This window comes from Capricornis sumatraensis, chromosome 5, assembly GCF_032405125.1.
Source record: "Capricornis sumatraensis isolate serow.1 chromosome 5, serow.2, whole genome shotgun sequence".
In the NCBI taxonomy this organism is placed as follows: Eukaryota; Metazoa; Chordata; class Mammalia; order Artiodactyla; family Bovidae; genus Capricornis; species Capricornis sumatraensis.
This window is the reverse complement of record NC_091073.1, coordinates 92,614,923-92,640,518: the sequence shown is the minus strand read 5'-3', so window position 1 is coordinate 92,640,518 and position 25,596 is coordinate 92,614,923. Positions and strand designations below refer to the sequence as shown.

At 38.8% G+C, this 25,596-nt stretch overlaps 1 protein-coding gene across 1 annotated transcript; it reads right to left on the bottom strand.

The window, feature by feature from the left end:
* Positions 1–1,254: 1,254 nt before the first annotated feature.
* Positions 1,255–22,610, bottom strand: ASB15 (ankyrin repeat and SOCS box containing 15). The gene is made up of 9 exons (XM_068973308.1): positions 22,504–22,610; positions 20,922–20,974; positions 20,704–20,835; positions 19,410–19,568; positions 9,981–10,226; positions 8,432–8,603; positions 6,299–6,869; positions 5,623–5,776; positions 1,255–1,427 (listed from the first exon to the last, which is right to left on the bottom strand). Exons 1-9 carry the CDS (start codon positions 22,608–22,610, stop codon positions 1,255–1,257), a joined length of 1,767 nt encoding a protein of 588 aa, XP_068829409.1.
* Between the last annotated feature and the right edge of the window lie 2,986 nt (positions 22,611–25,596).

The following is a 25,596-nucleotide window of genomic DNA, read 5'->3' as shown; positions in this document are numbered from 1 at the left end:
AGGAGATCAAACCAGTCAATTCTAAAGGAAATCAGTCCTGAATATACATTGGAAGGACTGATGCTGAAGCTGAAGTTCCAATACTTTGGCCACCTGATACAAAGAACTGACTCACTTGAAAACACCCTGATGCTGGGAAAGATTGAAGGCAGGAGGAGAAGGGGATGACAGAGGATGAGATGGTTGGACGGCATCACTGACTCAATGGACGTGAGTTTGAGCAAGCTCTGGGAGTTGGTCCAGGACAGGGAAGCCTGGCATGCTGCAGTCCATGGGGTCACAGAGTCAGATATAACTGAGCGACTGAATAATTGAGCTAGAGATAGTAAAAGAAGGAGCCCCCCCCTTTTTTTGTGGAGGAAGACAGCACATTTGCTTTAGGATTCGTTGAATTTGAGGTTCCTCTGTGTTCAAAGTTCCTTTAGGCCAATTGTCTACACAGGTCTCATGCGCATGAGAGAAAAAGTTGAACTTCAGATATAAATTTACAGTCAAAAAACATGTAGGTTGTAAATAAGACCATGGGTATGGAGGAAATGTCCTGTTGAACGGAGCATAAAAAAAGAGAACTTAAGATATGTTACTAAAGAGTTGGTAGGAGACGCACAACATAGAAAGAAGCCAGAAACAGAGTGGTTAGACTGGCTGGAAGAGAGCCAAAAGAACAAGATACCTGGAAAACCAAGGGAAGACCATTTCCTGGAGTAGAGTAGGTGATAGTGTCAGATGCTGCAGCAACCAGTTGCAAAGACTGGAGGATGCTCACGGAAAGTAGCAACAAGCAAGTTGATAAGGACCTTGGGAAGGGCAGTGGAGGGAGTAGAAGCCAGATGACAATGAGGGCATCTGCAGAGACAGGGAGGAGCTCTTTTATACCGTGTGGCAATAAGAGAAAGGACAGAATGGGCCAGCAACTGGGGTTTGAGAAAGTGATTGATTGTTTTACAAGCAAAGGAGAGACTTGCTCATGGATACTGTAGGAGCCACCTGATAAGGAGAGTTTGAAGACTTGTTGCGAGCAAAGATAATCAATAGAAAATCACATGCAAAATATTAACTCTCTTTTAAAAAAATCACAATGTAAAGTTCTTTAAAGATGTGAAATATGGTGTTCCCCAAAGAACCCAGGATCCAGTTATAAAATTGTCAATGGATTTAAATATATGTCAGGATGTAAAACGATTCCAAGAAATTCTCGGAGGGAATCTCATTTAAACATATTTTTAAAGTCACATTTAAAAATATTATTTTAAATTATGGCAATTTTAGCTCTTGTCCATAGAGGTCATACTCTTTAAATAATATGTATCTTTGAATAGTTGGTGGTAGAGAGAGCTTCTCCATCGAGGTTGGCTGGCAGAGCCGCTGTAGCCCCATCAGTCTTCGAATTTTTAACCGACATAAATGCTTTAATGAGCATGGATTCTCTAAAGTGAATGGGAAAAACAAGGAAAAAATAAAAACAATATGAATGAACCTATAAGATACAGATTGTTTTAGAATAATACTAAGTGTCATTCTAAAAAACAAGCATGCACATGTTAGTAACTGGTGACTAAGTAAAATTCAAATTGCAATTAAGCATTCCACACCCTTCCTCTAGAATGCAAGCTCCATTGAGGTAGGTATTTAGTGTGTCTCTGTGTCAAAAACTCTGGTACTTTGGCCACCTCATGCGAAGAGTTGACTCATTGGGAAAGACTCTGATGCTGGGAGGGATTGGGAGCAGGAGGAAAAGGGGACGACAGAAGATGAGATGGCTGGATGGCATCACCGACTCGATGGATGTGAGTCTAAGTGAACTCTGGGAGATGGTGATGGACAGGGAGGCCTGGCGTGCTGTGCTTCATGGGGTCACAAAGAGTCAGACACGACTGAGCAACTAAACTGAACTGAACTGTGTCAAAAACAGAGCTTGACTTCTAGGGAGTGTTCAACTAGAATATGCTTTTTGTTTTTGTTTTTAACCTCGCCTTGTGACATGGGGGATCTTCCTCCCTTGGGGATCAAACTCCCTGCAGTGGGAGCGTGGCCTTAATCACTGGACCATCAGGGAAGTACAGAATATGTTAAATGAATGAATGGACTTGATTAAAGAAAGCAAATGCTTATATCTCCTACTATTTATTTTTTAGAACTGAGTATTTTAGAGATACATTCCTTCGCTTCTGTTCTCTCCTACCAATCTTTCTGATGAATAGTCATCTGTGAATCATCTGATAAAACTGATTCCATATGTCAGTGATTCAATCTTAGGTTTGGTTCAGTGTATGACACCTAAAAATTTTATATTTTTCAAAAAACCTGCTAATGTTGTTCAAATAACTGATGTTAGTCTTTCTTTTCAACTCTTACTTTATCTCTAGTAACTTTATCTTTACTATAATTACAGTACCGAAATATTAATCCAGCAACAGGAGTGAGTGAAAAGGCAGCATTGCCCACAGGCTTAGAGGTAAGCTCTGGACTCAGTCAGCTTGGATTAAAATCAAGTCTCTGCCACTTAAATAGTATTTGTGTTATCCTGGACAAGCTACTTAACCCCTATGATCTCAGCATTCTCACCTGGGAAATGTGGATAACAATGGGACTCACCTCATAGGGCTGTTTACATGTCAAACAAATTAATTCATGTAAAGCATTAGAAAAGTGTTTGGTACATTGTCATCATTTGTGAACAATCACTCAATTCAATAATCAAAGAGATCACATTTCTTGTTATATTTGCAATTATAAATACTCAAGTTATTTTGAAAAAATTAAGACTTTTTCAAAAACTATTGAGGCAAAGTTATCGTTACTAAAATAGACAGAATAAACCTATCTTTAAAAAAATTTATTTTTCCCTCTAACAAAAACTCTGCCCTACATATACCTGGAGAAATCCTGACATCCAGTGGTTAACTATACTTATAGCAGTCAACTGACTACACTCTAGTTGCAACGATGTGTCTGAAACAACTAGAAAATTTCTGATCGTATTCTTACTTGGATTTCTTTTCCAAAGTCACAAGAATTTGTCATTCTTTTCCAATACAAACACATGGACAACGTATTACTAATTAGAAGCAAAATCTGTTCTATGACAGGAAGTACAGTAGTGTTGGAGAAAGAGCCTGTGTTTAAATGAGATGGACTAGAGTTCAAATACTTGTTTTGCTATTTTTCTGTCTGTAACTTTGGGAAATAATTTATATAAGCCTTATGGTTTTTTCCTTTACAATCTCCAAAATATTTTAACCCTTTCATTGTAAAATATAGAGAAAGCAACGGTACATATAGTTTCTTAAGTGATTATCAGGTGAACATCTGCAAACCTCTCCTAGGTCATGAATAGAACTTCCCCAGTCATCCCAGAATTCCCTCCACAATCCATCCAAACTTCATTCCTACTTCCCTGTAAGAAACTACTCTTCAGACTTTTATAGTAATCACTTTCTTTACAGCTTCATTATCTTCGTGTGCTATCCCTAAACTATAGTATTGACAGTATTTTTTTTTTTAGTTTGATGTGTTCTTTTTAATTCTTTTAATCTGTTGGTCCTTCTCTCCATCCCCCTTCTCTTTCTTTCAATTAATCTTTAAGATCCAAAATGCTGTAGTTCTTCATCTATCCTGCTTGATTTTGACTTCACTCCTAAGTTGGGCTTTTGTTCAGAAGGGTAACTAGCTTCAAGAATTTATAGAGTCCAGACTATTATGTAAATCCCCTTTAGTCTTAGTTTTTAATTTTTAAAAATTAGCAATGATAATATCTAACTCTTCAAGTTGTGGGGGTTCATGACATGCTTACATACACATTTCAGATACTTCATATAACCTTACCATGTAGTAAAAATAACATAAAAATACTAATAATTTAGTCTTTAAAATAGGTAAATTTACTAAGTGTTTTTAATGCTGTAGGCATTATGCTAAGTGCCTTATATGTGACATCTCTTTTAATTCCCACAACAACCTTAACAGGTAAATACTATGCAAGCCCCATTCTGCAGTGGGAAAACCTTGATATAAAAAAGAATAAGTAACCACGTTCAAAGTCACACAACCAGTATGACTATCTTGGTTTTCTTATAGAAAATTAAACATTAAAAAAAATCCCCTCCCCTGAATGAAACAAAAATGATAGAATAAATTGTTGCTTGTTTTCATGAAAATATCAGCCCTGAGTGACCTAAGCACTATGTGGCTCAGCAATTCTATACCAGGCCAAGAACAATGTTGCATCCTATTTCAGACCTGTCTGACCCCAGACGTCAATTTCTAGGCTCTATCATTCACTAGATTCTCTGAGATTCCTGTTTTAGTTGCCCCGAAGTCTATTCTATCATAGAACTCATTCCAGTGGAAGAGCCATGTGAGGAAAATCCAAGCTTACCACCTAATGTGTGTTCAGCTGAACTAACACTCTTTCTAGCCAATCAAATCTCCACTGTTTCTGCCAACTTCCGTCTCTTGCTACCATGGTCAAAACAGTCCAGATTCAGATCATATACTTTAATGTATGAGACTCTGATTGAACCTTAAGTGCTTAGATGAACATTTCTTTTTATAGAACTTTATATCTAACAAATATGGTATGTAAATCAGGTAAACATTTCAATCTCATCTTTTTGACTATAAAATATCTACTAATTTGCATAAAATTTGCTTGATCTTAAAGAATGGGATGTTGTAGTTTTGTTATACCATTGAAGATTGATTTAGGTGTAGGTTCTAGGATGCTTCTTTAGCCTCCATGAAATTGTCCAAGTAGGTTTTGAAAGTACATTTTTCCAAACTCATATTTTGAAAGAGAAAACATTCCAAATTTATAATTTTTTCTCTGGTTGTTATATGTATTTGGGCTTCCCTGGTGGCTCAGAGGTTAAAGCGTCTGCCTGGAATGCAGGAGACCCGGGTTTGATCCCTGGGTCGGGAAGATCCCCTGGAGAAGGAGATGGCAATCCACTCCAGCACTCTTGCCTGGAGAATCCCATGGAGGGAAGAGGCTACAGTCCATGGGGTCGCAAAGAGTTGGACACGACTGAGCAACTTCACTTTCTATATGTATTTGGAGTAATTTTAGATGTATTTTTATTGAAACTTTCATAATATGATTCACTTTTATGATTGTAACTAAGCTTTAACCTAGAAAATACAAAATGGCCTGCCTGTAAAACATACTTTTCATAGTACAAATTTGTCAGTAAAGACCCAGAGAAACTAGATCAAAAAGGATATTTTAATTCATTCCATTCATTCATTTACTTAGTATTGAGTATCTACTGCTTATGAGACATTATGCTAAGCCCCAAGAGTACAAAAATAAACAAAACAGATCCCTGCCCACATGGAGAATCCTAAACTTTATGATATTATAGAAGTTAACTTTTAAAAAGTGAGTTCTATTCAGAATGTTAATATAGTTATGGTATTGTTCATTATACAATTAAACAGTTGGAAAGTGTCAAGAAAAAGCAAAAAGTTATCTTCTATCAGAGGAACAATTAAGGATGATTTGAGAAAACAGATAAATCTGAATATAAGGTAGCACTGAAAAAGTGTCAAAACTGACATTAAGAAATTTTTCCTATATACATTCTCCATAAAAAATTTTGTAGGGAAAACTTTTGCTTTTACCTAGTATTTGACGGATTTCTGGCCATTCTCTCTGTACTTCTAGTGCAGACTTCAGTTTAGCACACAGAGGGATATAATCCGTGTAATCTATTAATACACGAATAACACTGCCTACCAAGTGCTTCATCCAGGGGACTGTAATAAACTCACAGAACTGAGAGAAGTAATAAAATTGAAGTTAGTAGCACTTTTAATATACTATATTCATAAACAATTTTGTTCTGACAAATTAATTCCTTTGCCTTTTTACATGAAATAAAAGTACCCTTCATGTTATGAACCAAAAAAGCAAAGTAAATGATTTGTTTGTTTCTGTGAAACAATGAGCCCTGGAGCATGCGTGGCTCTGATGTGACAGTACTCAGCATAATGTGGAAGAACCATGCTATTTTCCATGATTCTTCTTACCGTGTTTCTAGCCCCCAAATTCCACTAAATAAGCATGAGTTATTAATTGCATACATTTTCCAAATTATTCAACATTTGGCTTCCAATTCAAGAAAACTATACTTTTGGGGGCTTAGTTTAATGCTTATTTCCCCATCTCATTGCAAACAAAAACACAAGAAGAAGAAAAATATAAAAGTTGGAGTTGATTTTTCTTTTCTTGGAACATCCCTAAATGAGCAAAATTATGATGCTGACCCAATACGAAGAAGAGAAGGGTGTAACTCACCGGGTTATCTTTTATGACACAAGACGTCCATCCCGGCAGTACCTCTTCCTCTATCTCCGACCACACAAACGAGTTTCCAAAGATGTCCCCATGCATGCATTCGAAGCACATCTCCACCTGATAGCCATTATTCAGCAACAGCCTGAGCATTACCTCGTCATTTAGGGCATACTGTATGGCACTGGGGAAGCGAGTGTCATTCACATGCATGAAGTAACAATTGACATTAGCTCCATGGGCAAGAAGCAGCCGGACAATTTCATGATTACTGGCCCTCACTGCCACCAGTAGACAGTTGAGGGGATCTAGGTTTGGGTCTGCACCTGCAGCCAGGAGGATTTCTGTGCAAAGGATATCATTATTGCAAACAGCAAAATAGAGCGCAGTCTTCCGTTCGTCATCATAACTCTCAGAAATGTGGTCAGAAAGCAGACTATTGACATCAAAGCCATTTTCAATAAGCAGTTCTAGGCACTGTGCCTTTTGTCCATCTGCTGCTGAGTGAATTGGTGTTAGCCCACTTTTCTGGATTGCATGTTTGGATGTTACTGGAATAAGATATTTCAGTGCACTAAAAAAAAAAAAAAAAGAATTAAATATCCACATGGCAGGAAGAAAATCAAGAAATGAAATAAACCAGCTTCCGTGCTGGACAAGTGAATGCAATTTGATTAGTTTATTTTCTGTAGATAACCTTACACAAAAACATTCAGTCTTTGTCCATAGACTTAGTACTATTCAGTTTAGTTTTGACTTAGGTTCCCAGTCTAAATATTCCTGGGAAACCTACTAGATCTTATATATTTGGTTCTAGAATTGTGATTCCTCAGGAACCCTCCCCAATTTTTCAATTCTTCTCTGAACAACATATTATCTATAATCCACCAAGGCTACTTAATGAAGAAAATATAACAGAAAAGTAGGTCCATTCAATGTTACAGATGAATGCTTCATACTGTTGACCATTAATCAGAACCACAGAGTCACAGGAAATTAGAGCTGGAAATCACCTTGGGCATTGATGAGTCCAACCCTTTTATTACCAGCAGAGCCATATGAAGACTTGAGAGGTGAAAAGACTTGTCCAAGGTCACACAGATGCAGAAGAGTAATGACTAGAATTTAGGCCTCTTGAATTTTTATTTGTTATTCCGCTTTCACTGCTCCATGAACAATCTGTGCTTTAATATTGTCCATGTATATCCTCTCTACTTACTTGAGTTTGAATTATTAGCAACAAGAAGGGTCTTTATTGTTCCATCAATCTTACATGATTTCAATTGAGATAACTAACCACAGCTTGTATTACTAAGAACCTGTGACAAATAGCTGTGAATTTCACACTTGACTGATGAATTGGACATGTATGAGAGCCACAGGCAAGGAGAACTTGATCTCTTGTGCCTAATTCAGAGCTACCAGGTGTGAATTTATGAACACTGGGAGTAAATCCAGGTAAACTTTAACAACATGTCACTTCGCATCAATTACTTGTCATTAGCCACTTAACTTAGCCAACGTCACCACTGAAAGTGATGAAGCCTAATGAGTTCACAGTTTTTGAATTTATGAAATACATTTAATTGCCAAACACCATCCTTTCAAGGTGGGTAGTTTATTATGATTATAGATTTCTATTGATGTGTTGGTTGTGGCACATTTTGTGATTTTAAAATGTATCTGACCATTTTCTTAAAGAAATCTACATTTATAATGATACCTTTCTATTCAAGGATGTATTTTACATTATAATATCTGTTGATGTTGATAAAAATTGGAGTAATACAAATTTTAATCCTTTGCCAAGGGCAAAATTTTTAGAAGCCCTGTAGCCTTCTGTTAAACAGATTTTTTTAAAAAGGCACATTTGGGTGGCACGTGCAGAAGTCTCACTTATAACTTTCTTCTAAGAGAAAATACCTTTTCATTTGACAAGCAGTATAAATTCAATGTGGAAATTTTTTAAGGTATAAGAATATAAAAAGAAGGGGGAAATCAAACACATAGATATACAAAACTTGTGAACATTTTACCTTTTTCTGTTTGGATTTTGGGAGACATATTTAAGATTATACCATATATACAAGTCTTTGTTTTCAACTTGAACTGATCGTGCTATGATTTGTTACTCACAGGTAATGCCCCTCATAGGCAGCTCGGTGTATAGGAAGATGCCCTGCTCTGTTAGGTATGTTTCCACTTCCTCCATATTCCAGCAGGAGGGAGATGCAGTCAGGATTGCCCCCTCCTGCTGCCTCAAACAACACCGATGCACCATCATCCGCCAAAGCAAGCACATCACCTCCTGGCAGGATAACACAGGCAGCAGAGTGACCACTGGGCAGATGCAAGATCATCTCCTTAAAAACAAACTGTTGTTTTCCTTTCTGATTAGGACTTAAAAATACAGAATTAAGAACATCTGTGTTCTTAGCCTTTTCAATAAACAATCATGAAGCATGTTTCATTCTATTGGAAAATCTTTCCCTCATTGACATCTGAGAAATCAAGTCAATTTTCATGATAGGAAAATGCTCCCTAAAAAAGGTCTAGTTAGACTTTTAAAGACAACAGTTAATGCTCTGTCTCATTTCACCAAATCTTTATCAACTGTCTTCTATGTGCAAACACCATGCATGATCCAGCAGAAGATCCTAAGATGAATAAGCCTGACTATCTTAAATGGCTCAGAGGGGAAATGACACAAAATATCATCAGAGAACACAAATTGTGTAATATTCAAATGTCATGAGGACCAGAAGGCATGATATAGGGGAAAGTGGTCTGTTTGGATTACGGCTTTGTTGCTGACTGTGAGAGTTTGGGGCAAGCTACTTACTTGCGTGAACTTCCAACTCCTTATCTATAAGGTACAGTAATATAGCTTATTTCATATGGCTTATTTGATAATTAAATGAGTTGCATTGTGGGGGAAGTTCAAAAATGTTAGTCTTTTCCCTACAGAGGATCCTTGAGAATAATGTGGTCCTAGGCAACCCACTCCAATACTCTTGCCTGGAAAGTCCCATGGATGGAGGAGCCTGGTAGGCTGCAGTCCATGGGGTCGCTAAGAGTCAGACGAGACTGAACGACTTCACTTTCACTTTTCACTTTCATGCATTGGAGAAGGAAATGGCAACTCATTCCAGTATTCTTGCCTGGAGAGTCCCAGGGATGGGGGAGCCTGGTGGGCTGCCATCTATGGGGTCACACAGAGTCGGACATGATTGAAGCGACCTAGCAGCAGCAGCAGAGATAGCCATCAGGGCCGGGCACTCAGATTTGTAGGTCCCCATGCATAGGATTCAAGTGAGTCATGCAATAGGGGCTTATTGAGGGATGGGGTAAAAATCTGATGCCCAGATACATTCAGGAGAGGAAGAGGGGCCAGTGAGAGATGGAGAAAAGGAGATCTGAGAGGCAGGAGAAGCACTGTGCTTGTGCTCAGTCGCTCAGTCGTGTCCGACTCTGCAACCCCATGGATGGTAGCTCACCAGGCTTCTCTATCCATGGGATTTCCCAGGCAAGAATACTGGAGAGGGTTGCCATTTCCTGCTCCAGGGGATCTTCTGACCCACGGATCGAACCTGTGTTTCCTGCATTGGCAAGCAGATTCTTTGCCACTGAGCCACCTGGGAAGCCCAGGAGAAACATCAGCAACATGCAATTCCTTTCCACATACCTTTGTGGATCAGATGTTCCAAAACATCACAGTGACCATACTCGGCCGCAACACCTAACGGGGTCACTCCAAATCCGTCTTTTAGGTGGACATTGCCTCCATTGTTTAGTAGCAGAGCTATGATGTCTTTGCGGCCTTGTTTGGCTGCTTCATGCATTGCTGACCATCGCTTCACACAGGGCTGGTCAAGACTGGTGTTGTGTTTAAGCAGAGCAGACACCATGTCATAGGAGCCTCTTTTAACAGCTTAAAGATGATTTTTAAAAAGAACAGTCAACAGGAGGCATATAACATGAATCCTTTACATGGTACTAAACTAATTACCAGATTTAATATCAAGGGAGGTATTAGTGACAACTTTTCTTGTATCTTCCATACCCCTCTGTTTCTCATAACAGGTTTCTCTATATAAGATGATACTGCCTTTTCTTTAAGACCCTGACCTGAGGAGGGGTAAGAGTTTGGTGGAAAACAGGATGCATGTCACTAAGTTAGGATACTTTTTGTATTGTTTCTAAACTTCCACTTCATTGCCAAGATGAAAATAATATCAATTTTTGTATCAGTTAAATAAATAAATTAAAATGTATGTAAAATGCTTAGTATACAGTAGGAGCTCAATAAATGATAACCATTATTATTATTATGATTTCCTCACTTCTAGGATCATGGAGCCACCTGTGCAGATAATGTTTATCAAGTTTTTCTCCCTCTAGAGAAAGTTTTTTTCCCACCAAACTAGGAAATATTAAATGAACATTTCTTTCCCATACTCTTATGAGATGTTAGCAACAGGAATGTTTAGAATCCAGGTAGGTCAGTTGTTCTTCTTACAGGTGAAGTACAAGACAGCTGATGTACTATGTTTTCTGAGGTTCAGTAAATCAGATGTCTCTTTCCCTCTCTTATCTTTTTCTAGTAGCTGAAATTACACTGTCAACTCTTTTTCTCTTTCAGATTGTTAATGGATTCTCCCAGGTTAGATATAAATACTTCTCCAAGATGTCATGCATTTTCCTCTTATCAGTATGTAAAATCTCTTAAGAAACAGAGCAGGATGAAGGTTACTCTCTAACACTTATTCATTTGTTCATTCTTTCATTCAGTTAATATGTGCTGGCTACATGTAAGTGTTAGTCATTCAGTTGTGTCTGACTCTTTGTGACCCGGTAGACTGTAGCCCACTGGGCTCCTCTGTCCATGGAGATTCTCCAGGCAAGAATACTGGAATGGGTAGCCATGCCCTCCTCCAGGGGGTCTTCCCAAACCAGAGATTGAACCCAAGTCTCCTGCATTGCAGGTAGATTCTTTACTGTCTGAGTCACTTGTTAGGTACAGGGGGCAGCAGGAAAAAGACAGACATGGTTCTCACTTGGGGAATTTGCAGCCTGGGGGTGAAGGCGATACTATTTTCTGTTTGAATAAAAGATTCAAAGACTGGGCCTTTGCTGGGAAAGACAGAAGGGGATGGGGGGGCACATGGAACATCCTGGGCAGGTAAGAAGCCGAAGGTGGAAAGGCTCTGAGGCCAAGGCAAGAGAAATGGCTCCAAAAGGCAGAAAAGGAGGATGAGGACAAATTGTCTATTTCACTAGGAGGGAAGCAAGCCATCACTGCAGCAAAATTTCAGTTTTTCTCCTGCTCACTGTCTGAAGCAGAATCTGTTGACAAATGCCTTTCTCTGAATCACCCACCTGCCACTGGCAGCTCTAATTACAGTGAATTACCTCATCCTAGCTGGTGCTCTTGCGAAGCAAACATCAATAATTTAAACAAAATAAGAGATAATGTGCCCTCATTTATCTTCTTGCTCCTATTCCATTTTTTCTAATTAGAAAAAAAGTAATAAAATAATGAACCTCTTCTTTTATGATCTGTTTTCCTTTAGTCTGACTCAGGGAACATGTTGATTAGAGATACTAGCCTTTCTTCAAGAAAATAACAGCATATATAAGCCATATTCAACTTGAAATAACCAAGAAAATAAAACTTATTTTTAGTTCAGTTTTTGGAACTAAGAATATATTTTATTCCTCATAGAAATAACAGTGGGGAACCCCTCTTCCAAGCTAAACTGTGAAGACAGCCTTAATCAATAACTGGCTAAAATACTGAAAATTAACAATGTACAGTATGTGTGTAATGTAACTAAGTAAAACACAAATTAAATAATTTATGAAGTAAAGAATACATTTCACAAAATATATGTATCTCTATATGCTTAGAGGAGAGCAAGCCTCAGTTGAAGAGTTAGGGAATTTAAGGGGATATTTTGCATAGGTTATAGGCACTTTTGAACACTTTATAGTTTGCTGGCACTTTCTTTCTTTAAAAAAAATGTTGTCATTTTCTTTCTGGATATATGTGTTTTGCCCATCCAGTTCCAGTTCAGTCGCTCAGTCATGTCCTACTCTTCATGAGTTTTGCTCATATAATTTATTTAAAATCTTCAGTGATCATCTGACTCATATGACATACCAATAGAGATTTTCTTCTGTAGTACCTAGACAAAGATTGGAAGACTGAAAGAGGAGATGGAGTAAAGAGGATATATACCGATTCGTAAGAAAGAAAATGAAGTAAAATTAACTGAGCTGTGAATGGCGCCATGTTTTGGGAAAGTGGAAAGCAGAGGAGCTGAGCTGTTGTACCAGACAGTTCCCTTGGCTTCCTCTGCACCCTGGGACCCTCTGGCCAGGACAATCATGTGACTGTCCTACTGGAGGAAGGCAACACCAAGTTTAGAGGGATGGGCTGAGAAGGAGTCTGTGTGCAAAAAACACTTAATAACTATAAGATCATCACATATCAGATATCTACACTCAGCAAGTAACTGTATAACAAGATTGTAATATATCAAAGTACCATAATTAAGGGTCAGCTGGCTGCTGGGGGAAGAAGGGCCCTTGAGGGACCAAAAGTGAATTTACTTTTTTCTTTCTAAAGGATATCTCTAGTGTTAAAGAATCTGCCTGCCAACACAGGTGACTCAAGAGACACAGATTCAGTCCCTAGGTTCAGGAGATCCCCTGGAGTAGGAACTGGCAATCCACTCCAGTATTCTTGCCTGGAAAATTCCATGGACAGAGGAGCCAGTGGGCTACAGTCCATAGGGCTGCAGTCGGACACAACTGAGCGACTGAGCAAAAGCAAGGATATTTCATAAATAAAGACAAAGATAATAGTGTCAGGTTAAGACAAAAATGGTGTTGTGCATACATTAAAAAAATAACAGCACTTTCCCCCCTCGTCTCTCCTTTATAAGTTAATAAACTATGAGTAGCATATTTCAAGTAGCTTCAAAATGCAAGAAAAAGGAAAACAAAGTGCCATGGAAGATCCATTTTCTTACAAACCTAAAAAGATGACATAGAATCCACAATGAATGGCCTAAAGAAGGTAACCCAAGGGGAGTCCCTATCCTCCAGAAATGCAGCTGGTGGGGACATAAGTGAACACCTCCATAATATTTCCTCTGTGAGACTTTTGTTTAATCTATGATGTTACCATTTGGTTTTTAAAAATATTATTTCTAAGCATTAATTCTATTTTGATTCTTATAACTCAATGATCAAAGTTCCTTTCCCACATTTCAGTTATTGCTAGAGTAGAGAGACTAACAATTGAGACTTTGAAATGCAGACAAATATTTAATGCTCTGTTGTGGGCATTAAGCAGTAAAGGAAATTTTAAGTGACGTGAAATGAAAACGAATGAGTGATAATCATGACTTAGTTGTCCCTTAACAATAATAAGTGGATCGAGAATAACAAGTAGAGAATAATTTTATACTCACAAAGTGAGATAATATATAAACTCTGGAAGAGTGTATCTTTTTTGCAGAAATCAAAGACTATAGAAATAGCAACAAATACATGCAAATAGTCCATGGTATATGCCTTTACAAAAATAATAAGTCATGTTAATAGTGGTGAAGCAACCGTATGTGATATTCTGGTAGTATCAGTAGATCTTGCTCAGGAAAAGTGTTCTGTTCATTTTAAAAAGCACCATGTTACTGTGACATAAAGTCTGGTAACATGTACGCAGAGAAAACCATATCTTCTTCAGTACTTGTATTTCACCTTTTCCCTTAGAATCAGAAGTTCCCAAGTTTTAGCTGTTCACAATCTATCCAGGTAGAAACTAAATACCCCAGCCTTCCTTGTACCTAAGACTATGTGACAAAATCTGAACAAACAGGGTATGAACAGAAGTGCTGTGTACAACGTCTAGGTCATCCTCTTAGAGGCTGAAATTTTCCCAAGGCTGCCTCTTTCCTCCTCCCTGATGGATGGAAAAATGTAACATCTAAAGTCTTATGTAAAGGTGGTATAGCCATCCTGCCAAACCCTGGACCACTCACTTCTGAATTGTTGTGTGAGAGAGGAATGAACTTCTTTCTTTTCGAAGTCATTGCAGTGTGTTTGTTTTATGTATCTGTGTTTGTTTGCTTCTTTTGTTATGGAAGTTTTATCTGTACCCTGACTATAATAATTAGTTTTTCCAGTTTAATCTGAATTGGAGAAGGCTGAAAGCTGCCAAAGAAACCCAAAGAAAGGCAATGCCAAAGAATGCTCTTACTACCGCACAATTGCACTCATCTCACACGCTAGTAAAATAATGCTCAAAATTCTCCAAGCCAGGCTTCAGCAATACGTGAACTGTGAACTTCCAGATGTTCAAGCTGGTTTTAGAGAAGGCACAGGAACCAGAGATCAAACTGCCAAAATCCACTGGATCATGGAAAAAGCAAGAGAGTTCCAGAAAAACATCTATTTCTGCTTTATTGACTATGCCAAAGCCTTTGACTGTGTGGATCACAATAAACTGTAGAAAATTCTGAAAGAGATGGGAATACCAGACCACCTGATCTGCCTCTTGAGAAACCTGTATGCAGGTCAGGAAGCGACAGTTAGAACTGGACATGGAACAACAGACTGGTTCCAAATAGGAAAAGGAGTACATCAAGGCTGTATACTGACACCCTGCTTATTTAACTGATATGCAGAGTACATCATGAGAAACACTGGACTGGAAAAAGCACAAGCTGGAATCAAGATTGCTGGGAGAAATATCAATAACCTCAGATATGCAGATGACACCACCCTTATGGCAGAAAGTGAAGAGGAACTAAAAAGCCTCTTGATGAAAGTGAAAGAGGAGAGTGAAAAGGTTGGCTTAAACCTCAACATTCAGAAAATGAAGATCATGGCATCTGGTCCCATCACTTCATGGGAAATAGATGGGGAAACAGTGGAAACAGTGTCAGACTTTATTTTGGGGGGCTCCAAAATCACTGCAGATGGTGACTGCAGCCATGAAATTAAAAGACGCTTACTCCTTGGAAGGAAAGCTATGACCAACCTAGACAGCATATTCGAAAGCAGAGACATTACTTTGTCAACAAAGGCCCCATCTAGTCAAGGCTATGGTTTTTGCATTAGTCATGTGTGGATGTAAGAGTTGGACTGTAAAGAAAGCTGAGCACCGAATAATTGATGCTTTTGAACTGTGGTGTTGGAGAAAACTCTTGAGAGTCCCTTGGACTGCAAGAAGTTCCAACCAGTCTATTCTAAAGGAGATCAGCCCTGGGTATTCTTTGGAGGGAATGATGCTGAAGGTGAAACTCCAGTACTTTGGCCACCTCATGCGAAGAGTTGACTCATTGGAAAAGACTCTGATGCTGGGAGGGATTGGGGGCAGGAGGAAAAGGGGACGACAGAGAATGAGATGGTTGGATGGCATCACTGACTCGATGGACATGAGTTTGAGTGAACTCTGGGAGTTGATGATGGACAGGGAGGCCTGGCATGCTGCAATTCATGGGGTCGCAAACAGTTGGACAGGACTGAGCGACTGAACTGAACTGAAAAGCTGCCAAATAGGAGAAGAGTAAAGAAGAAATCAGAGTGGAATGCTCCTGAGATGTGATGACACTATTCATTTAACATTTACGTGCAGGGGCAAAGACCTGTTGCTGATACCCTCTATGTCCCATGAGTCACAACTATTTCTTTGGAAGTTTCACAGATTCCACTGCTCTCTTATTTCCCCAATTTACTTTGGATATACGCCTTTGTTATAGCATTTATTAACACTTGTTTTCTATTTCGATCATATCTAGGCTCTCACTGGACTCTTTGAAAGATGATCATTCCATTTGTACTGTGCTATTCAGCATAGTACATAGACCCTGATGCTGAGAAAGATTGAAGGCAGGAGGAGAAGGGGATGACAGAGGATGAGATGGTTGGATGGCATCACTGAATCAATGGACATAGTTTGAGTAAGCTCTGGGAGTTGGTGATAGGGAAGCCTGGCATGCTGCAGTCCATAGAGTCGCAAAGAGTTGGGCATGACCGAGCAACTGAACTGAACTGAACTGGGATGGCTGGTGAACAATCTCAGGGCTGCTTTCCCTCCTCCTGCCACACGTGCATTATTTCATAACATCTCTCCTCTCCTGAGCATCTACCATGTGGCAGAAGTTTACATATTAATATTTTTCTCTATTCACTTTATTGACTATGCAAAAGCTTTTGACTGTGTGGATCACAACAAACTGTGGAAAATTCTTAAAGAGATGGGAATACCAGACCACCTGACCTGCCTCCTGAGAAATCTGTATGCAAGTCAGAAGCAACAGTTAGAACTGGACATTGAATAATAGACTGGTTCCAAATTGGGAAAGGAGTACGTCAAGGCTGTATATTGTCACCCTGCTTATTTAACTTATATGAACAGTACATCATGAAAAATGCCAGGCTGGATGAAGTACAGTCTGGAATCAAGATTGCTGGGAGAAATATCAATAACCTCAGATATGTAGATGACACCACCCTTATGGCAGAAAGTGAAGAGGAACTAAAAAGCCTCTTGGTGAAAGTGAAAGAGGAGAGTGAGAGAGTTGGCTTAAAACTCAACATTCTGAAAACTAAGATCACGGCATCTGGTCCCATCACTTCATGGCAAATGGATGGGAAAACAATGGAAACGGTGACAGACTTTATTTTTAGAGGCTCCAAAATCACTACAGATGGTGATTGCAGCCATGAAATTAAAACACACTTGCTCCTTGGAAGAAAAGTTATGACCTACCTAGACAGCATATTAAAAAGCAGAGACGTTACTTTGCCAACAAAGGTCCGTCTAGTCAAAGCTATGGCTTTTCCAGTAGTCATGTATGGAATTGAGAAAGGAAAGGAAAGGAAAGGAAAGTTGCTCAGGTGTGTCTGCCTCTTTTCAACCCCATGGACTGTAGCCTACCAGGCTTCTCAGTCCATGGAATTTTCCAGGCAAGAGTATTGGAGTGGGTTGCCATTTCCTTTTCCAATGGTATTGAGAGTTGGACTATAAAGAAAACTGAGCGTCCAAGAATTGATGATTTTGAACTGTGGTGATGGAGAAGACTCTTGAGAGTCCCTTGGACTTCAAGGAGATCCAACCAGTCAATATTAAAGGAAATCAGCCCTGAATATTCATTGAAAGGACTGATTCTGAAGCTCCAATACTTTGGCCATCTGATGAGAAGAACTGACTCATTTGAAAAGACCCTGATGCTGGGAAAGATTGAAGGTGGGAGGAGAAGCGGACGACAGAAGATGAGATGGTTGGATGGCATTACTGACACAATGGATGTGAGTTTGAGTAAGCTCCGGGAGTTGGTGATGGACAGGGAAGCCTGGCATGCTGCAGTCCGTGGGGTCACAAAGAGTCAGACACAACTGAGTGACTGAACTGAATGGAATTGAACTGATTTTTCTCTAATTTTTTTGTAAATTGATTTATATATTTTAATTGGAGCCTAATTACTTTACAATATTTTAGCGGTTTTGCCATACATTCACATGAATCGCCATAGGTGTACATGTGTCCCCCATCCTGAAACCCCCTCCCATCTCTCTCCCCATCACATCCCTCAGGGTCATCCCAGTGCACCAGCCCTAAGCACCCTGTCTCATGCATTGAACCTGGACTGGCGGTCTATTTCACATATACATGTGAAATACGCATATACATACTATATACAATGCAGGAGACCCATGTTTGATCCCTGGGTCGGGAAGTTTCCCTGGAGAAGGAAATGGCAACCCACTCCAGTATTCTTGCTTGGAAAATCCCATGGACCGAGGAGCCCGGTAGGCTACAGTCCATGGGGTCGCAAAGAGTCGGACACGACTGAGCGACTTCACTTCACACATATACATATAGGTAATATACATGTTTCAGTGTTATTCTCTCAAATCATCCCATCCTCGCCTTTTCCCACAGAGTCCAAAAGTCTGTTCTTTACATCTGTGCCTTTTTTGCTGTCTTGCTTATAGGGTCATCATTACCATCTTTCTAAATTCCGTATATATGCATTAATATACTGTTTTGGTGTTTTCCATTCTGACTTACTTCACTCTGTATAATAGGCTAATTCTGCGTGGTGGATGTTGTATTTCCATTTTACACATGAGGAAACTGAGACCCATAACTGCAGTCTCCCAGCTAGAATTAACATTCACATGACAATACTGAATTGTATACTTGAAAGTTAAGAGAGCAGGTCTTAAAAGTTTGCAAAACAGAGTTTGCAACACAAGAAAAAACAATGTGTAACTATGTGAAGTGAGGCATGTTAACTAGGCTTTCTGTTGTAATCATTTCATAGTAATACATACATCAAATTATGTTGTATACCTTAAACTAGTACCATGTTATATGTCAATTACATTTCAATAAAATGGAAGAAAAATAAATACAAGTATCTCAGATGTCAAAACCCTAATTCTTTCTCCACACCTATGTCCCTGAGAGAAAGAAAGGTTATCTGTGGTCATCTATAGTTAATCTCATCTCACTCTGGTATTGCAAATAGATGTGCCAATTCTTACTGGTCAACAAACAGCAGGATATACAAGCCTGAGAAGAAGCTGTGTACAGATAAACAGCATCTTCAGGCTTACAATCATTCCTTTGATGTGTCGCAGTGGTGACCCCAGTGACATGTGTGTGCTCAGAATCTGCTGGCTCGCCTGCCTTCAAGTTTGGTTTCATCATTCTGCTCTGTACCTCATGTCTCTCTCTGGAGTCCCCTTTCTGCCTCTTTGTTTAAGCTACAGGTCACACATGCAATATCCCTTAGAGGCCGGACCCCCCTTAGAGACTATTTCTGCACAACGGGCACTCCTGGCCTTATAAAACTCCTCATTAGACCCCTTCTGATTAACTGGTGCTGAAAGAGCTTTCACGTTTCACCTCCTGGTGGGAGAAGAAAACAAAATCATATGGCAAGTGAGATGGGGGTTAGGAAAGGACGTCAGAGAGTGGAAACAGATGCGGTCACATAATTTTAGTCAATACACGGTGGCTTCCATTAAATACTGAATAAATATTATTTGTCTCAAATTATAAAAGTTCTAGGAAAAATAGCTCATTTACCAAGCAGAAGGGGCGTCTCTCCTTTGTCATTTTTGGTGTTTGGCCACACTCCTTTCTCTAGTAAAGTTCTTACATTTTCCACCAGACCAGCTTTGACTGCCAAAGTCAAAGGTGTTTCTCCATCAGAGGTCTTGAACTCCCAGAGCGTCTTATAAGATGCTGAGATATGAAAGCATGTGGAAAATTAAAAGTCTTTACTTAAAGGATGTCATATAGAACAGAATGACGCAATATTATCTACACTAGATTAGACAAAGTCAATTGACAAAAAAGAGAAGACTAAAAAGAGAAATGATTAAAGTCTAGCAAATGATGGTGAGTAGAAATAGATGAGCATGGGCTTGCTAATCAAGTTGACAGCTAGCAAACCAACATCTGTGTTTCAAGGTGTTTTTTACAAAAAAAGATAATGGGTTGTGACTTCTCACTTCTTAATAAATTATGAACAACTTCCCTAATCCTTTGTATTATTATTTAAATTGAACCTGAAATTGTTTTTTGTCAAATGAAGTTAGTGCCTGTGGGAATGAGAAGTATTTATCAATGATGTATCCTATCAGAATATGTTACAAAAAAAAATACCATGCTTAACATCATCTTCTATATCTGTCTGACTATCTATCCTATCTGTCTGTCTATTTTTAACTTTTTGTAGCTGGCTGACTAGCTGGATAGTTAATTATCCAGTGGCTATCATTATCTCTAACAACAGCACTAGGAAGCAACATTGAAGGTTGAAAAGAAGGGCATTCTCAAAGTGTTTTATAAGATGCTGGGATGTGAAAAACTGTTGGAATGTAGAAATTATTAATAACATTTAACCTTGGGTAGATATATCACAGCAGTTATTCATGTTTGCATGATGAAAAAATTAATGTAATATAAGGACAGATAATGTAATATAATGTAATGTAATTTTGTACAGATATTATACAAAATAATACTCTTTTGGAAACTATCAACTCAGTTCAAGATGAAAGTTTACAACCAACTTTGAAAAGCAAAATATTTTATATTTAAATCAATTAGTTAATGGTATATATAAACTTTTAGGTGATAATCACATCCTCCCACCAAACTGGGTCATATTTTTAGAAAGATGTAAAAGGTAAACCCTGAACTCCACAAAATAGGCTAATTTTGTACTCAGTTTAAAGCATGAGTACTATCTTTTCCAAACTGCAAATCACCTTTTATTCGACTTTTTCCTTTTGCTTATTCTTTTCATTGGGAATACTTCAGAACATCTGCATTTGGGCTTCGGTTTGGTTAAGGGCATTCTGCATTTTCTTACCATCCAAGACAACTTCAAGTATCTGCTGAATGGGTTGGACAACAGCTTCATGCAATGGAAACCATCCTTTTTCATCAGCTTCATCCAAAGCATGTTTATATTTCACATACTCCTGGAGCTCAAGAATGTGACCTAAAATAAGCACATGGGCTGATAACAAACCTCTCAGCCAGGTGGAATCTCCAGTCCATTCTACTGTAGGTGATAAATCCATTTACCTTGCTGTATGGCCTCCACAAGCTTTCTGTTCTGATTGCTTAGTGGTACAAATCTAGCAGGGAAAGAAATATAAGCCATATTTGTATTCATGATATACTCCAAGGAACCAAAACATTTGTTTAGTTTTTGCACACACATTTAATAATCAGGATCTTCAGGAAATGCACACAACTGATGTTATCTACTTTAAAAATGTAAATGTCTAAAAGTCAGATACAGAGTATGTTTATGATACACTGGACCTATGAACATTAGGGAAGATGGAAAAGGAGAAGGTTAAAACATTGTCTTTGAAATTAATTGTAGGCAATGAAAAGGGGTAAATAACTGAAGTCAGAGACGGAAAAGCTGCTTTCAGATGTGATTTTGTGATCCTGAGGAGGCCAGCAGCCTCTCTGGATGGTGATTCCTGCATCAGTAAAATGAGATTATATAGGAAGATCTCTAAGGTTTCTCCCAACTTTAAAAATTCTATGCTCAATAAAGGTTTCTTGCTTTGAATTTAATAATGGCTAATTAATGGTTGCTTATTTGGGAGCATATGCTGTATATTGCATGTTAGTATTTAATCAACTGTGAAAACTAGTGAAAAATAGGCTGAGCATTTACTAAACAAATTCTAATCACTGACCCAGGAGGTCATTGTCAACCCTCATGGAAATTCTCTGATGTGTGTTTATTCAAAGGTGACTAGGTATTGAATAACAAATTGATTTAACTCTATTAAAGCAGAAACATCCACTGGTATTCCAGGGTTGTGAATGCCTTCCTGGGAGATAAGGGAAGAATGAAAAAGACCAGAAATATAACTGTTAACATGTCTGTTTTTCAAAAGCTCAAAAGCAATCATTTTATAGCACTGAATCTTTTCAAAAGCACTACTAATTTCAGAATACAGGATTCTAAATACTATAATCGAATTTAAAGGTAAATTAAAGTTTAGTTTTGTCAGAAGTATAATGTGTGCTACTCAAAATGAAAATTTACTTTGGCAGTTTTAGCTGCTATAACTCTTGCCAACACAACCAATTTCATGTATAATTTCTTAACTGCTGTCACTTTAACTGTAGATAATTAAATAAGTTCTGGTTTATATATCACTTTGCCATATATTATAAAAGCCTTCAACTCTTTTCTCACTCATTAAGTTTATAGGCAGAAGAGTTAGCATTATTCTTCATATTTTAACTGTGCAAAATGGAATATATTACTTATAAAGTTTGCCTGAGTCAGTAGCACAACAGATTCTGTATATGTGTCTATACGTTAGTCATATACACAGTGTTTACAATTTCGTTCACATTATTTACCATCCTTTTTGATTCTATATGAATTGAGGAAATAGGCAATCCTATACCACCAAACTGAACTGGGAATTTCCTATCTAGGTAGTCTCATACTTCACAGGGGATGGGAATTTGTAGAATCAGATGGCTACACCTGTGCACAGCAGTTCTTGTAAAGGTATTGAATTTCCTGCCACAAAAAAATAGGTAGAGAGGTCTGGAAACATCACTCATTTGATCTTACAAAAAATGAATGCCATGAAGTTTAGTTGAGGATCATCAATTTGAATGTTACCTTTCAGGATAAAATACAGTCTTGCTGGCTTCGATAGATTCTTGAATACTGAGCTGAACATCATAACTTGTAAGATGATCTTCATCAGGGTCATCATTAGCATCCATGACGGGATATAATTTCGAAGCAGGCAATTTCTTATTATCAGCAAAAACCACAGAACAGCATATAGAGTCAACACGAAAGAGGCAAAATGAAAAATACATTCACCTTTCCTCATTTAAAAAGATACAGAGGCAGTTAACATTTAATTTATCTTTTATATGTATAAAATGCCCATTCTAACTTTTGAAACCTTTGATTACCTGCCCTTTAAGTGTCTGCGCTTTCTGACTTTTTACTTTCTTTTGAGTAATGACTACAGTTGGGCTTAGAATGACTTTTTCTACATTTCTGACTTACACTAATTTGGCCCATCATTTCCTCAAGACATTGCTCTGCGTAACATATTAGAAGTTTAAAACTCCGAGAAGACAGACAAAGGAAGGAATAAAGAACAATTAGCCTTTCTCTTTGCTGTTTTGTTGCTAAATTGTGTCCCATCCTTTTTGGATCCCATGGACTGTAGGCCACCAGGCTTCTCTGTCCCTGGGGCTTCCCTGGAGGAATACTGGAGTGGGTTGCCGTTTCCTTCTCCAGGGGATCTTCCCAACCCAAAGATGGAAGCTGTGTCTCCTGCATTGGCAGGTGGATTCTTTGCCACTGAGCCACTTGGGAAGGCCTTCACATTCTTTACTTTTCTTTATTCTCTGTCCTCTGTGTGTGCTTTTTCACTGATTTAGTTCTCTCTACTCCCAAAGCGGTTTGGGTTGACTGCCTTGAATTGCAGTTATTTCTGTATTTGCATTCAACTCCTTCTACCAAAATCACTCTTGGAGGTGAGGGGTTCTATGTGACTCATCTCTGCATCGCCTACAACTCTAGAAGGTGCTTGGCATAAGGAAGCGTCCCAGTGAACATCTGTTGAATTAAAGTTGAGAGAACGGAACGTCACAAACATAGTGACCTAGCTCTGCCCTCAGGAACTTTGATGGTGTACATGGAGAAGACACAAAGGTAACTTTAAATAGAAGGTGCTGACAACTTTCAGCCCTGTTCTCCCTGAGAAAACACCGTCTAGTCTCACAACGAAGTGAACAGCTTTCAGAAGTCCAGAACTTTAATACAAGAGAGGATTAATCTGATAAAAATGGCTTTAAGCACTTGAAGAACTTCCTTACTGACCAGATGGGTTTGATAGATCATGTGGCTCTCTGGATGCTCCCAGAAATCCACATTTACAGACTTGGGCTACCTGTGTTCCCGGCTGTAGAAAGATCCTTTCTCCCACCTTGGCAGAAAGGCATCCCTAATGCAGTTAGGAATGCTGGAGTCCTAATGTAAGGGAGTGGTAAGGACCTGCCTTATGCAGCGAGGTTTAAATGTGGGAACTGGCGAACGCGAAGCTGAATTAAAACTGACTTCTTGCTTTTGAAGAAAACAGTCAAAACAGAAAAACTTCTGGACTGACTTATTTAATTTACTGATGGCTGTTTCAGTTCTCCCTAATCCATGTTTCAACCAAATCAGGGCCACCACGAATGGGAGTGCAGGTTGCACACTGCACAAGTGCTCCTGGCTGATAAAATCCAGCCAAACCTCCCCCACATGAGCTATGCCCACTGGCAGGCCACTCTGCACACCCCAAGAAAGCAGCATTTTTCTTCATTTGCACCAAAGGGCTTATAGCCTGTGGGATTCCCCAACTCAGTCGAGCATTTTTTAACACCAGAAAGTTAAACAAACAGTGGCCAAGTTATTTAGTATTTTAGATAAAAAGTGAGGAGAAACAGACATGACATCTTTTATCATCCAGTCTTCAATCCTCTCCCAAAGTGGAAGGACCTCAGAATTTGGTTAGTCTCCTTCAGAAAGGATAGGGATACCATACCCATGATATTCATGAAATTTTATGCAGCTACTATTTGGTTCATATTTTCTTTTGCCTTGTTTTACAGGGAAAGTTCCAAGGTCTGACTGGGTCTCAGCATCATTTGAACAGTTAAAATTTGGGTCATTTTAACTCCATGGCCAGATCAGAGATCAGCCCTCCTATAGATTCCCTGTTTCTTCCCTAGCACTGTTCTGTTACAAGCTACAACTATTGACTGGCCCAGCTCCGCTGAAGACAAAACACAAAAATGTAGCTTATTTCTCATTGTCTTATTTCTTTCAGATATCAAATTAGAGGAGTATGTATCTCCCATTACAGCTGAATCAATTGCTTTACCTTATAAAGAGAAAGTTTAGTAAGTATACACATCAAAATAGTTCTACAGCTGCTTCGTCCTAAGTTGCTTCATCATGTCTGACTCTTTGTGACCCCATGGACTATAGCCCACCAGGCTCCTCTTTCCATGGGATTCTCCAGGCAAGAATACTGGAGTGGGTTTCCTTCCCCAGGGGATCTTCCTCACCCAGGGATTGAACCCATGTCTCTTCCTGGCATTGGAACACATCTCTGCATTGGCAAGCAGATTCTTGAGCACTAGCGCCACCTGGGAAGCCAGTTCTACAGCTAGGTTGGCTGATAATCAATCACAGGAAATTATTTTGAGCCAAACACTTTTCAAGCCAAAATGTATTATCTATGCAAGATTTTACATTGTCCAGTGTGTTATCAAGGGGGAAGTCACAAATAGTATTCGGTGGGCAATTTCCAAAACACAGTTGATTTTTGCTTTGCCTCTTCTTGCTGTTCAAATCCTAAGGGCAGTTCTATACATGCTGACAGTCAAGGTCTCTGACCTGCGGACAGACTGCACATGAACTCAGTGGCATCGTGACTTTATTGCTTATTGTTCTGCACCAGAGGCCTTACTATAACCTTGAAACAGAAAGGGGAGAACAGTGATGATGTTTGGAGGAGTCCATGAGATAGTAATGGCACTCCACTAAGTATGTCTCTCACACCAGGGTATCTTAGCAACCTTAAAAGCTTGACACATGGGCTTGGGACCCTATTCACCAAATAGACTCAGATGGCATTTTAAAAAATTTATTGCTTATCATTATTTATTGTCCATTATCTATCTCTTCCACCTAGAATGTACT